This window comes from Alosa pseudoharengus, unplaced genomic scaffold (assembly GCF_046254945.1).
Source record: "Alosa pseudoharengus isolate Yale_2024_CS ecotype anadromous, Long Island Sound unplaced genomic scaffold, YU_APseudo_1.1 YU_APseudo_1.1_scf_4, whole genome shotgun sequence".
NCBI lineage: Eukaryota > Metazoa > Chordata > Actinopteri > Clupeiformes > Clupeidae > Alosa > Alosa pseudoharengus.
Genome location: NW_027468774.1, coordinates 41,364,807 through 41,380,030, shown reverse-complemented (window position 1 = coordinate 41,380,030; position 15,224 = coordinate 41,364,807). Strand labels below are relative to the sequence as shown.

Here is a 15,224-nt window from a genome sequence, read left to right as displayed (position 1 = left end):
AATGTTGTGATAGACCTTTGTATCAACTTGTGTGCTATTGGATATAACCAGTTTTGAACTTCCATTTGCTATTTATGGCCTGCAGGCCTCACTGACCTGAGCTCATGCAAGTCAGAAAGGGGAAGATTGGGGAAAGGTTCCAGAGGGGGCTGGCATAGAAGCAAAGAGGGGGAGTGAGGGTGTGTTTGTGTGTGTGTTTTAATGTACAGAAGCACATATACAGTCCATCTGATCAATAAGTATGTGCCTGGACTCAATTTAATACACTGAACATTTTTGTCACCCATTCATTTCTAATGGCCGGTCATTTTTGACCGGAAATACACATGGGTGTTCTAAAGTTAAATAAAACACTCAAATTGTTATGAAAATTATCAAACTTGTTTTTTTGTGTTCAGATGGCCTGTGTTAACAAAGTCAAGGAGCCTCATGGTAGTCAGAATAAGTTAACAATATTTTTGAGAGAAAATAATTGTCAATCGGTCACATTTCACCACGAACACAACAGGAGGGTTATGTGAAGTAATTAATTTCTGCTGTTGCTACGGTTCCTCTAGAACGTAATTGGACATTTTCATTACTCTCATAGTTTCTTGGAAGTGTTCCTGGGGGAACATAGTAACCTATCACCTGGTATTTGAAGGACCAGCACGAAACTTCAGAACTTAAGTTAAGGTTAATGAGGAATTAGAGCAGAGGTTTCATGGCTTGTTGTGAGCTGGTTATTAAGTGTAAGTGAGCTGTACGAAAGTAAAGGTAGACATGGCTAAATGTTACCTAAGATTTGTAATAAACATTTGTATGGCTGCATATTTCAGCTGTAGTAATAGTGTACCGCAAGTGTAGTTGCAAAACAGGTATTAAGTATACCAAAGCTGACTAATTCTCTCATTTTGGCATATATAATGGATTTCACACATTGAATCCTATTTGAGATTTATAGGGTAATTACTACATGGGAACAGGCAGTACAATCCCTCCATTCAGAAAATAAGACTTGGAAACAGGTTGCCCTAATTTTAGAATCATGATAATCTCAAGTCCAGTCCTTTACTTCAATGAACAGGATTTGTTAAAGAGGAAACTATTCGGTATGCAATAAAATGTAAATATAGATATGGAATAAAATACAGATTATAAAGGATAAAGGTTATTTTATGTATCTTTCGCACTTAACCTTCCAAAATACATTATGAAAGCATTTTAATGTTGCTCACAAAGCTATTTCCCTGAAGATATCACAACTGTTTGTCATTATTTCAGTTAAACCTGCAAACTCAGCGATAGACTTTGAGCAAATCATTGCTGCATTTTGTGTAATCTAATGTGCAGTGCTGGTTTTGATGTTCTGTTGCCAGTTCTGTTGCATATCACTGTTTTGGAAGCTACATAATATTTGAGCAATGAAAGTTCAAAAGTTAAAAAAAGAGTGCTCTCTCTTTCTTTGGCCCTGACACACACAAACACACACACACACACACACACACACACACACACACACACACACGCACACACACACGCACACACACACACACACTATTGCTATAACTCATCAGCCCAGCAGAATCTAATAGGCAAACACACACACACACTCACACACACACACACACACACACACACACACACACACACACACACACACACACACACAAACACAAGCACACACACACACACACACACACACACACACACACTCACACACTCACACACACACACACTCACACACTCACACACACACACACTCTTTCTCACACACTCACACACACACACACACACACACACACACACAGCTCTGACATACTTTCTTTTCTGCATTCACTTTACAGTGTTAGAGTATGATATAGATTATGTTTACACTTTTTCTTCTTCGCTCTGGTCAACTTCAGCTGTCATGTTATTTTGTCTCTACAGTTTGCACAAGCATACAAACAAACATGCAGTTATAATACAGATTTTCTCGATCGTCTTGATAGTTGTCTCAACTCACATTCTCAAAACAGTTACAGTTTTTCTCGATTGCTTTTACCTGCTTAAGTGAACTGGAATCCACTTGGTCTTTTTGACTACTTTCTTTGCACAGCAGAAGTCATCTCTTGTGAATATGTTCAGACATTTACATTGGGTTCACACATTTCTCACACCCTTTTGCAAAACAGTTAACACTGGTGTCATTCAAAAGCCCCAAACTCTATTGGATTTTCCCATGCTAAACAAAAGGAAAACATCTTTTCCCCATTTATTGTTATCAGATTGGAGGGAAAGGCATTCATGAGTGGCGATATCCCAGGACATCCCCACTCGGACTCTTCACCGCTAGTAATCACTTGTGACAACACTCTATTCATTTAAAGTGAGAGAGCAGCAATGTAATAACAGAGGTGTAAAAGTCCAGCTTCAGAAAGTAAAAGTCCTGCCACATTTTTGTTCCAACCATTCACTTAATCAGCTGAATCTAATTAGCACAACTCTTAAGACAGGTAGATCAGCTAATTAGTGTAATCACCTGTGTTAAGCGAACAGGTAGAACCAATACATGGCAGGACTTTTATATGCCAAATCATTTCAGACATCTCTGAACGCACCACATTTCAGCCCTCTAGGTCACTTGATATAACTTAGAAACACAACGGAGCCCTAGCACCAGGTCTTGTGAAGCTGTGTGAAAAAGTAGATCAATATAGAGTAAAAGATGAGTATTTTAGACAATTATTTGTAAAGGTATGCCCATGCCTTTTGTACAATGTCCTATGGAGACTCCAAATCTCCAAACCTTTGGTTGCCCAACATGCATACTGACAGGCTTACTGCATAGGAATCCCTTTGTGTAAAAGCATAATCTTGGTCTCAAATGAAAGACAACACTCTGTAAAGCAGACAGACATATTTTACATGAAAGATGTTGTCATGTATTGATTCCAAAGCCTTTGAACAGTGTATAATATGACTATATGCTACATAACAATATGATGCCTAAAAAAATGTAGAATGATGGGGGGAGGAGTGGAAGAGTGGGGTTAACCGTTCCACTTATGGCACGCCTGAAGACTGTAAACTATTCAGGACTGATCTCTCTTCAAACAGCATTTCTGTAGTTCGGCTCAGTCATGTGCCATCACAATCGGTCATGGGTCTGACACCTACAGTATGTATCATGCATCACTGCTCAAAAACATTAAGGGAACCTTACAGTTTTTTACAATGTCATACCATTCTTTAAACCTTCCACCCATTTCTCCTTTCTCAAACTACATTCAAAGAATATCTGACAATCTAACAGCAAAATAAAACAATTGTCGCATAACATTTTCACTTCACCTCAACCCCAATGTCAGAGTACTGATCCAATGTGTGGTTGAAGTGTTGTCTTTTTTTTGAGCAGTGTATATATATAATGTAGTATGCTGTAAGTGAGTGAGTAGAGGAGTGAGCTAGGGGAGAGCACAGTGAGTAAAGGGTTGAGCTACTCTATGTGGAAGTGATACAAGTAGATTTCCAACAGATCTGCTGCTTTGTTATCCCATTTGCCTTACATGTTCAAAGGTCTCACAATCAGTCCCCCAAGTGAACAACAACAGATCAATTAAGCACAATCGACACGTTGAGGAACACACGGTGCAATATTTGATTCGTTTTAAAAGTTTCCTGAGGATTGAGCTAGGTGAGAGCACAGTGAGTAAAGGGTTGAGATACTCTATGTGGAAGTGATACAAGTAGATTTCTAACAGCTCTGCTGCTTTGGTATCACATTTGCCTGACGGATACACATTTCCAAACTGCTGAGCCATGCGAAGCAGCATCAGAAAATGACGCACTGACAGAGTAAGCAGTTTGTTGCATGCATCTTTCTCACTCTGCGCTTCTCTTCCCATTAAACCTGTTCTTTCCAGACTGACCACTGTTACAACTGGTGACTCAGCTACCCCGCAATGTTCACCACTGGGCTAACCACAGTCTTGTGGACAGATGAGCAGAGATCTTTGGCTGATACAGATGGATACATTCCTCCTCATGAAAGGGAGTCATCCCAGGACCCAGCCCCTGCACCAAGTAGACATTACTAAATGCAATAATAAAGATAACACAACAGTCAGATCCTGTTGACCCATTTATTATTATCAGATTGGAGGGAAAGGCATTCTGTGAGTGGCGATATCCCAGGACATCCCCACTCGGACTCTTTAGTAATCACTTGTGACAATGTTGCACTCTATTCATTTAAAGTGAGAGAGCAGCAATGTAATAACAGAGGTGTAAAAGTCCAGCTTCAGAAAGTAAAAGTCCTGCCACATTTTTGTTCCAACCATTCACTTAATCAGCTGAATCTAATTAGCACAACTCTTAAGACAGGTAGATCAGCTAATTAGTGTAATCACCTGTGTTAAGCGAACAGGTAGAACCAATACATGGCAGGACTTTTATTTTCTGAAGCTGGACTTATACATCTCTGTGTAATAACATCACCTTTGACAGTTATTGAGTGAGAACAGGGAGTAAACGGAGTAGGGGGATGTTTAATTTGAATGGAACATACAGTATACAAACAAGTATTTTGCACATATAGCCTCTCTAAATGAACTTATATTTTGCATTGCTTGGCAACAGGAGAGACTAAGATTGGAACTATTTTAGGGGGCAGAGAATGAATGAATAAAAATGTAAATAAATGATACAAAGCGCAATTTGAATTCATTATTGTTGGGGGTAGAAAGAGCAATGGCAATTGGTTAAATGTGTCCAAGGTTGCCTATACTTTTGCATACAAATCAGAGAATGGTCGGGTCGGGCCGAAAGACCAGGAGTTTGTTGATTCTTTGTTACTTTTTCTAACTTTGATGACGTGAAGTGAATTATCAAATACAACAGTTCTGTGTAAAGCAAAGCAGTCTTGTAGTTGTTACAAGTTCAAAGTAGTTTGCTATTGCTATTGAACCTATCAGTTTCTGAGGGGTCTCTGGTGATGAGCTCACCAGCCAAGCAGAATCTAATAGGCACACGCACACACACACACACACCCTACCCTTACCGGACACATTCGTACACACACACAAACTCACACAAACACCCACACATACATTTAGACACACTCTTCTTCTGACCTGACATATCCTCTGACTACACTGCTGGCACTGAATCTAGTGTTCTGTTTGTCCAACCTTGGCCCGCTCCGGTGGCTGAGAATGACCCACATGTGCGTGTGTGTGTGTGTGTGTGTGTGTGTGTGTGTGTGTGTGTGCTTATGTAAGCTCTGTCTGCAACATCCGACTGCCCTTCTGCACCGTACTCACTCCGGTCCCGCATGTCTGCCCCACCGTATCTCTCCCAGGTGCGTCTGCGCCATCTCACACACCCTGGTTTATGGACAGATGTGACGACAATGGAGTGCCTTCAAGCTCACATGTTCAAAGGACTCACAATCAGTCCCCCAAGTGAACAACAACAGATCAATTAAGCACAATCGACACATTGAGGAACACACAGGGCAATTTGATGAGTTTTATAAGTTTCGCTATGTGTAGGAGAGTGTGTCTACTGATAGAAGAACGTGCTGTCTAACTACTACAGTGATAAATCCACCCATTTTTGGTGATCTGTAACAAAAATGAGTCACCTTTCTCTATCAGTGTGCTGAACACAAAGGCAAACTATGAATATTGAGATGTACTGTTAACTGAAATATTTTTAGAAAGCTGCTATATAATGTGGCAATGTATTATATAATGTATTATATAAGTGGACACTGAACATACTACCTTGGCCACGGTAGGGGAGAAAGTGCTCAATAGATATCCATTTGCTGATGCTGAGACAGATGCATGATGATATAACCTGATACGTTTTATGTGTCTCATATTTCCCGTGACCAGCAGAGAACGGAAAGTAGCCTACCTTTAATGCAGTTTAGTAAATTGGCATACGAATGCCTGTTGGTGGCAGTGGCATGGGACTTCACTTGCTCTCATCTATGCAATACAACCCTAATTAGGTGCAACAGTGACCTAACAGCAACTTTAGCCTGATAGGTCAGTTTTCTGTTGTGTTCTGTTGTAAGCATGTATAAAGATTTGTTGAGCAGTACTCTAGTTCTAAAAACTTCCTTTCAGAGAACTTGTGAATAGTACAATCAGAACACTCCTTCCTAATACGTCAGAGTAGCACACCAATCTATGCTATCTCTTTCAGTAGGTTTATCACTGATGACAAACTCATGTTATGCTGCCCTGTGGCACACTTCACTTTATTTAGCCACTCATTTATCCATTAACACGATGTCCCCGAAGAGCAGAGGTTGACCCGTTGACAGATCAAGAGTCTGTGCTTATCGTGACATTTATTGCTCAGTTGATTGATGCCGACTGGCAAAACAACAAGCAGCTCCATAACTGGGATATTCCCCTAACGTACCTGTCTTCATGGGGACTACTCTCGTAAATACCCAATAACTATGTCTGGTAGTCTCAGCTGTATTAGCTATGTAAGTAGCCTGTATTGGACTTCCACTTCAGTAGCCCTCACCTTGTAACAGAGTTTAACATTTGCCAGACATTACATTGTTCATACTACATGGCCATATTTAGTCTGCTCTTATAATGTTAATGCTAATACACTGCAATATTTAATATTTATATTAATTTATTACTGTAAACCACCTTCTGTAAACCAACTGTCTACACTGCACTATATATATATACTGCACTATATATATATATATATATATATATATATATATATTGCCCTGTCTGCATCACTATACTTTGTATATCACATTGCATTTTTCTGCTTTTTTGCACTTCTGGTTAGACGCAAACTGCATTTCGTTGTCACAGGTTTAGGGGTTACTAAATGAAATTTGCTTTGAGATGAAGGTGTCTTCAGACAAAGCTGAGTGTTTTTATTTCCAATATCAACAGTGTGTTGTTTGTATTTTAATGGACATTGCATTGCAGTTGGAAATCCATTCCTTCAATATGATTAAAAAGGACCTCCTAGTTTACAAGCACGCTTTACTAAATATGAATATTTCAACATATGTGAAGCATGAAGGAAACAGAGAATGAATTAGGCATGACTTGGAAACTTTCTGAACTACAAACATTTTATTCACAACTCTGGTGTTTGTAAAAAAAATAAAGGTGTTTTTGAAACGGTCATCTCATTGCACAAGACATAATACAAACACACTTTGTAAATTTACATTGGACCTATTTTGATGATCATATCACTCCTTTTCCTGGAATTGTAGCACCAGCAGTCCACATGATCAGCACAAAGCACAGGACACGAGTGCCAAATACTGCAAACCAGACGTTCTGATCAAACAGAACTGAGAATTAATTTTGCACAATAGTCCTACATTTCCAAATAAAATGATCGCTTTTGACTAAGAAATCTAGAAACAAACATTTGTCTATGGGCAAAGGCAATGCCCTTTGTTCATAACAGTCATTTGTAGAAACTTCTGAGCCTCTGGTGAACCTTTTAAAAAATGTGCCTGTGTTCAAACAATTGAAATCCAATGGACAACTCTGAAGAATATGACCACTTGAATAGGATGTTTCCAAATGATAAAATACCTTTGGCATATGGGCAATGTTACTTAACCAAATGCATGTCTCATTAACCTTGTCATTTCCACCTGAAATGAATTTCATTCTAAACATCACTGTTCTACTCTGTTCTTCAAACAAAATCTTCCATCTTCTCACAACTTTCTGCCCTTCAATCACTTTCAACTTTCAGCGTTTCAGCGTTGTGTCTCATGCATTTTGTCTTCCCTACTAACTTATCAATCTGTGCCCACTCCTCGTTCTCCTTGAAACCACTGACTGGGCCAGCTAGCTCTCATCACTCTGGAGAAACTTTTGGTTTGGGACATCAGCATGTTTTGGTACTTTCATCACATGTTTTGTTTTGTCATGTGCAATTTTTCTTGGAACTCTGATCACATTGTGTCATCACATCTACTCCGTTACTCCAAAATCAGGGAGCAGACTTCCGTCAGCAGTGATCCAGGGCCAAAGGCTCTCCAGCAAGGCATGCAAAGCTTCCAGCAAGTTTGGTCTCCTTTTACGCCAACTTCCATTGGCAGCAGGTCCCCATCTTGCCCACTTTGGTTTTCTTTTTCCTCTGGGCCAAGTGCCATGTCCTCATGGCACACATACGGTTCATTTGTCCACGCGATACACTGCCAAGTCGAGCGGCTCTTTGCTGGGCACACACCAATCGTCAGCTTCTTGGCTGACCTTGTAATGCCGCAGGGCAGTCTTGTTAAACACCGGCAACTTCTCCACAGAATCCGTGGACAGAGCCTGGTAAAGAGAGCCAAGAAGATATTATAATGTGCAATAAGGTAATATAATGCAATATAAACTGCTTAATGTTTAGTGTTTATATTGAAGCGATCCCTATGCTGTACTCCGCAGTGTGGCGTTTAATGGTTAAGGTTAGCAGCACTGTTACGTGGGCCTACCTTCATGTGAACAACTGCATCTGTGCCATAGCCCTCCATGGAAAACAGCTGCAGGTCTCCCTGGAAGTAGCGAGCATAGAGGCGAGAGATGGGCAGCCCATAGCCAAACCCAGCCTGTGAAGGGAGAAAAGACCAGTTCATTAATGCTGATGTAAAATCAGAACCAGAAGTGAACTATTCTGCCCTTTTCAACGCGGCTTGTGTAGCCTGAGTAGGTAAGGCAGTGTAAGTAGGTTTAAGCTGCTGGCTCAGACAGACCTGCACTTTATAGACCCATATGAGGAGCAGCGAGCGTGTGTCTATGTGCAGTGCATGCATTAAATGTGTGTGTATGTGTTTAGTGTATGTATGTGTATGTGTATGTGTATGTGTATGTGAATGTGTGTGTGTGTGTGTGTGTGTGTGTGTGTGCGTGTGTGTGTGTGTGTGTGTGTGTGTGTGTGTGTCTATGTGTGTGTGTATGTGTATGTGTATGTGTGAATGTGTGTGTGTGTGTGTGTGTGTGTGTGTGTGTGTGTGTGTGTGTGTGTGCGTGTGTACGTGTACGTGTACGTGAGTGTGTTCCTGTATTTGTGTTTGTCACCCGCTTACCAGTGGGGCTCTCTGGTGGTGCCCAATAGTTGGTCGTGGAGCTGTAGAATACATGTAACTGAAGAGTCTCTCGATCTTCCTGAAGGGAACACCACCACCCCTATCGCTCATCTGCAGAGAAACAAAGGAAGAAAAACAAAACATTGTTTAAGAAACCCTCAGCTTCCCCTTCTTGAAAATGATAACATAACACAGCACAAACAGACACTAGGCTCGCCAGTACAGAGTCAGCATTTGAAATCTAATAGGGAAGTGTAACGGAGGCGAACTGAGCTAGCATGCTAGTTTTCGGCTCAGTGGTTAGCGCGTTCGACTCGCATGCCAGTGTGTGTGTGTGTGTGTGTGTGTGTCGAGGTGGCGGGTTCGAGGCCCGAGAGCAGCGAACGAACCGACCTCGTGACAGAAGCTATACCGGATCCGCAACTGAAGCACTCCGTTCGCATAGCGTAAAAATAGTTTTAGAAGACTGGACTAATTTGTTTGAGTGTACAGGTCTCACGTCTGATGTAGTTGTCTACGAGAACGGAGCGCTTCAGTCACGCCCCCGGTGTAGCCTCCCTGTAAGAAGTAAGGTCCTCTGAGTTCACACACTGACCAGGCCAGTGGTCACTGCTTAGAGGCATAGTTTCTCATGTGTATTACTCTGGGCTACTACCCCTTAGCCACGTGGCCTGGATGTCCCTTTTGGAGCAAAGGTCAGCCTGCATGGCCGTGCCAAGCTAACTTAATTTGCTAAATATAGCCGTACATGCGCTCCAAATCTGATTAATATGAGCCATGACCACCAGTCTATTGCAGGCGGATGACTGGTGCTACTTGCCGGGTTACATAAGAGTTAGGTCGAAAGACAGAGTAGCAGCACGTCGCACATGACTGTGTGACCTGCCACACTAACAGAGCCTGCTGGAAATCATTGCAGTTTGGTTTCGTGGTGGCATTGTGCTCAGGAATTCCACTGGAATTGTTAGTCTCAATGTGAAAACTATGTTGCTGGTTTTTTTCTGAAGAGCACATATTGCCTGAATTATTTCCTGTCTTGCTTTGACTAACCTTAATTGTGAGGTCTTCTCCACCTAAGGCCACCGTAACTTTGATTGCAGGAAGATTGTTACTTGCTTCGTGTGTCTCAATGGTCGCTCTCATAGCATTCTGTAAATGAAAAGTTAACATTTATGTTTTCATTCTATTTATTTATCTCAAACTGTGAAGAACGTAGAGCATCTAATGGCTATGTGATCTTACCTTGAAGAGCTCAAACAGCATATGATACAAGTGGGAAGGGATGTAAGATATGGAGATTGGGTCATTCCTGCTGTTAGCTGCAACAAAAACAAAAAAAAACTTTCATTCATTTCCATCATGTTCCAGCGTGTTGTGCAAACAAGTACTATCAGAGAGATGCCAATAGATCTTGCAATCTGAGCTAGCAAGAGAAAGAATTATAAACACTGACGTGACGCCTCTATAAGAGAGGTTTGACTAATAATCACTGACGCCTCTATAAGAGAGGTTTGACTAATAATCACTGACGCCTCTATAAGAGAGGTTTGACTAATAAACACTGACGCCTCTATAAGAGAGGTTTGACTAATAATCACTGACGCCTCTATAAGAGAGGTTTGACTAATAATCACTGCCAGGTTGAGGCTGAGCCTGAATGTGTATTTGAGCAGCAGCAGCTTACCGTTAATCTCCGTCATCTCGAGTTCAGGAGCCCCCAGGTAGTACTGTTCACAGAGCATCTTGGCACTCTCAAAGGCATCTGTGGGACAGAGCAAACCAGGAACGTGAGCATAAGGAGTCGACATGACAAGAGCGTTGTTTACAGTACAGTTTCGCAGACATTCGATGATGAGGCAACTGGTCCTCTTGGTTTTTGCTCATGCTCACCTCGGATAACTTCTGTGACGTCACACTGGGAGTCAATGCACCCGATAGTATTTGGATGGGCAGGATTTGTGGTCCCGTCAAAGATAAGAGCTGCGGACAGAAAGACAAAGAGAGGTGGAAAACAAGTTAGGGGGATTGAAGAGTTCGCTGGCCCTGGTGGAGTACATCAGGGCCCGCGGTTTGTGCCAGGGACGCAGGTAAATAATTGATATGAGCCAGAAAGAACCAGCCAGGCTCCACTCTCGCAATGCCTGACCTGGAGTTCATAAAATACACTGAGTCACCACTTAATTGAGGGTGGACGGATCAGGTTCTGCTGATATCAAGCCAGAAAAGGCTAGCTAGGACAGGGAGGGACAGCCAGATTAAACCTAGTTTATGTCCAGTACAGCAGCCAAGGTGACAAACAACATTTCCACCTCTGCCCTACTGGGCTACAGGTCCTTTAGTCATAAAACTGCGTCAGACCTCCCGCTTAGCTCAACAGAGTGTACTGAAGAGATGTGAACTGCTTACTTAGCAGGTGCAACAATGAACCAAGCTTGCCAAGGCCTTGTAAATGACTCTCAATTGCAACACAGACCTGTGTTACTAAGGCACCTATTACAATAAACTATGGGCCAGAGCTTGTTTGGGTGTTACCATAATGATTAAACAGCTGGGACCCAGACCCAGCTAACAGGGTCATTTTATTTTGAAAAGGAAAGAACAAAACACTCACTGTGCTGGTTGATGAGCATGCGGATGGAGATGCGGCTCATGTAGAAGCGGTCCAGGAAGTACTGGATGTTCTGGCTGGTGACGGGGTCCTGACCAAACGCGTCTTTGTATTCAATGATTCCCTGAGCCATGGTGGGCACAACATCATTGTGCCGGTTCCTGATGGTCACCAAGGCATCGTTAAACCTTGAATAAATATGGAGGGGAAGGGAAGCTGAGTAAGCATGTGAAGGCCCTGATACAAACCATATGAAGCAGTTCAGTTTATTGAGGGTTGTGCACAATTTGAATTGCAATTCTGCTTCCTGTTTGCTACCTCAACTGAAATGCAAGTGAAATTCAAGAATTGAATTGGAATTTAAGAGCCAGTTTCAATTAAATTCTGGAATTTTGCACAAGCCTGATATCATATTTACATACAATACAATATATATGTTTTGTTATTATTTGTTTATTATTTATTTATATGTTTGGATCTGCCTCTGCCCTGTTGGATACTTACGCATCTAAAACTCTGTGGTCATCAGGTCTGTGGTCCAGGAATTCCAGGATTTCCATTAGACTCTGGATGTACCTGCAGAAGGTAAACAAACAGATGGGAGGAATGAGCTGACGTCCCATCACCCAGCCATCCCCTTCCCCTCAGATGCACAGCGCATTACGGTAGATTGAGCCTGGCAGAGCGAATACTGGCAGGGGCAGGCCATTTGCTTGCCATTGAGTAGGGGTACTTTTCCACTGGTACTTTTCCAGTGTTTGAGTGCCAGCCATCTATCCCCCCCCCCCCCCCCTCCAAACACATGGGCGCACACGTCCACGCTTACCCCGCCCCAACACCCCTGAAACCTAGAGCGGTGGTATGCACACACACACACATTTTCTCATCTGATACCCACCCACATGCCATTCATGCTTGTCCTCCAGGCTCGAGCCTTCATGAGGTAAACAAGGAATTAGTGCTGTGCAAAGAACTCCATTCAACAGCAATCAGCAGGGTCAACCGCCAGCACGCAAATCAGACCAACGTGGCAGCTTATTGCCACCAGTTAACAAATCACGTGCAAGCACAAGCAGGGCCTTTCCAATAAACTCATGTACTGTAAATTGTGTGTGTTTGTTTATCTGTGTGTTAGTGTGTGTGTGTGTGCGCATGAGCGCACATCAGAATAATCGAATAGAGAGTGTGTGTGTGTGTGTATTCGCATGTATGTGCGCGTATCACAATACTACCTTTTACAACAGGGCCAATGTGTCCATGTGTGTAGTAAGTAGGCTATATCTATTTTATAAAGATCCACAAGCTGAAATGAAAGGGCAAATAGTACCATCCAAGGTAAAGTGCTTTCATATCAGTTTACAGTAGAGTTGTTTTTTCTCTTTCTTTCATTCTTTGCCTGGGGCTCTCGGGCACTGGGACAGCCTATGGTAAACAACTCAATCAAACAGCTACAGCCCACCTACCAATGCACAGCACCGGATGTCAGACAGACCATCCCCCTCTCTCCACCAATCACAATGCAGTGTTCCTAGAGGCCCTAGTTTGGCCATCCCCCATACCCCACGGTTGATGTAGTGTAAGCAATGTGAGAGGTTATGAAATCTACCCCCCACCCCCTTCCTAAATTCCCCAAATGTTTTTTGGGGAAGTGCCTGTTGACTGTACAGTAGGCCAATGACAATTTGCTAAGGCTATACATTTACATATCACATTATATTATGAATATTACAAATATTTCACACAGTCCAGAGACATTTTTTCTCTTCCACAAAGACGCTATAACAGGTCACAAAGATGTACCATAACAACAACAACAACAACAACAAAATAATCTGAAAAGATTTAATGCCCATGTAGGCTAATAACTGTATGGCGTTTCATTGTACTGTACAGCAATTTCCTGATATATTCCAAATAGAGTTCTGATGATTGACTTCCTGTTAGAGAGGTCAGTCAGAGTATGCAATAGCCAACAACAGTGTCCGTTAGAACGTTCTGTTCTCTACTGCGTCTGCGGGGAAAAACAACTCTACGCGTCCGCGCAGCAAAGGTCTCATATTTCACTGCATGGCGTCGCTAGCCCACAAACACGTTCAGCTGCTCGCATGAGCGATGCACACGTGTAAATAACAATAATTGCAACATGAAACATGCACACCATCCAACAGTTATAAAAATAGCGAAACACGTTTAAAGATCTAAAGTTCCATGAATTCATATTGCGCGTTTATTCTAAAGATGGCAGATTACATGCTGTCTATTCAGCCTGGACGAGTCCAAATGTAGGCTATATTTAAAAACAGTAACACGCTTTCATTTCATATCTTTCGCATTTTTGTAGCAACTTCAAATGTGCTTTCCAGGCGAAACTGAATGTCAGAATCAGTTCCAAGGCGGAACAATATGACAAAGTTCAACCAATGTAGCCCACTTCTCATTGCATAACACAGCGGTTCACTCAAAATAATAAAGAGTCGTAGACCCTTTAATAGCTATAACACCACTAGGCCTACATAACTTTTTAGCCCACATAACAAGCATTTTTGTAAGACTTCATAGGCTTACTACATCTTTGACAAACTATGAATGTAGGCTATGCTTCCGACTGATGGTATGTAGCTAGGTACTACCGGATGTTTTCACTTACCAACTCTGCACAAGCTGCACAGATGGGGTAGTGAGCAGTCGGTCAGGCATAAGGCTAATCTCTTTCATGATGTTGGACAGCCTGACAGGCAGCTCTTGCCGCAGGAAGGCGAATGAGGTCTTCTCGCAGGCGTTCGTGGAACCTATCAAGCAAAAACAGTTTGAGCAATGAAGTATAGGCCTATACTGCCATGAATGCTGTGTTTGGCTGTGATGGTCGTTGTGCATTAATGTGTTCGCAAAACAACACTATAAAGGTGCGAAACACCTTTGATCCTAAATGGAATTGAAAGCATCTCCATCATCTTTTACCATCACCATCATCAACGACAAGTGTAAGTTCATTGTCCACATAAACAACAACTAGCCTACCAACCAAGGAGAATAGCAACACACAATAAACCGTTTAGGCGAAAACATTAATTACAAGGAAAGCCTCTAACTCAAACTCACCAAAATCCAAGAACTGCTTCATTGACAAAGGAGATGGAGAAAATTTTGAGAAATGGTCAATGTGCTTGGGCACATTTGCCAGCGCAGCATTCTTCATGATAAATCTGACGAACTTCATGATGCAAATTCAGTAAAGATGAGCCTTCACAAATTATTCAGAGAGTTAAGATAGTCGTTAAGTGCGATTCTCCTGTCGATTCTAAAACTCGGGTATCTGTCACCTGTGTACAAATCTCTGAAGATATCAACAGTGTTTTCGGTCTTAAAGTTTACCTTGCCAGAGAAGGGAACGCCCATTCTCATACGTCTCTCCGCGAAGCCGTCCAATGAAACGAGAGTGCACCGCCTAGACACACCCTGCAAGAATTCTTGTAAACATCTCTCCGAGCGTGCAGTTCTGACAAAGGCACCCGTGATTTACATAATGCGTTTGTTCTAAAGACCGCATGGAAAGTTATA

The 15,224-nt window shown here is 42.1% G+C and overlaps 1 protein-coding gene across 1 annotated transcript; it reads right to left on the bottom strand.

Annotated features, from left to right (window-relative positions):
* Nucleotides 1–7,075: 7,075 nt before the first annotated feature.
* On the bottom strand, nt 7,076–15,012 carry LOC143102610 (pyruvate dehydrogenase (acetyl-transferring) kinase isozyme 2, mitochondrial-like). The gene is made up of 11 exons (XM_076266333.1): nt 14,766–15,012; nt 14,314–14,455; nt 12,171–12,242; nt 11,670–11,854; nt 10,949–11,038; nt 10,743–10,820; nt 10,301–10,377; nt 10,109–10,207; nt 9,059–9,169; nt 8,468–8,581; nt 7,076–8,306 (listed from the first exon to the last, which is right to left on the bottom strand). The coding sequence occupies exons 1-11, from the start codon at nt 14,881–14,883 to the stop codon at nt 8,163–8,165; spliced, it is 1,230 nt and encodes a 409-aa protein (XP_076122448.1). The 5' UTR covers nt 14,884–15,012; the 3' UTR covers nt 7,076–8,162.
* Between the last annotated feature and the right edge of the window lie 212 nt (nt 15,013–15,224).

What these genes read in the sequence shown, in the direction of transcription:
- LOC143102610 (XM_076266333.1), bottom strand. Translation starts at nt 14,883, where the DNA reads ATGAAGTTCGTCAGATTTATCATGAAGAATGCTGCGCTGGCAAATGTG. An exon ending in GTGCAGCTTGTGCAGAGTTG is followed by an intron (nt 12,243 to 14,313) that starts GTAAGTGAAAAC and finishes TACCTTCTGCAG; the next exon opens with GTACATCCAGAGTCTAATGG. An exon ending in ATGCAGTTGTTCACATGAAG is followed by an intron (nt 8,307 to 8,467) that starts GTAGGCCCACGT and finishes TCTCTTTACCAG; the next exon opens with GCTCTGTCCACGGATTCTGT.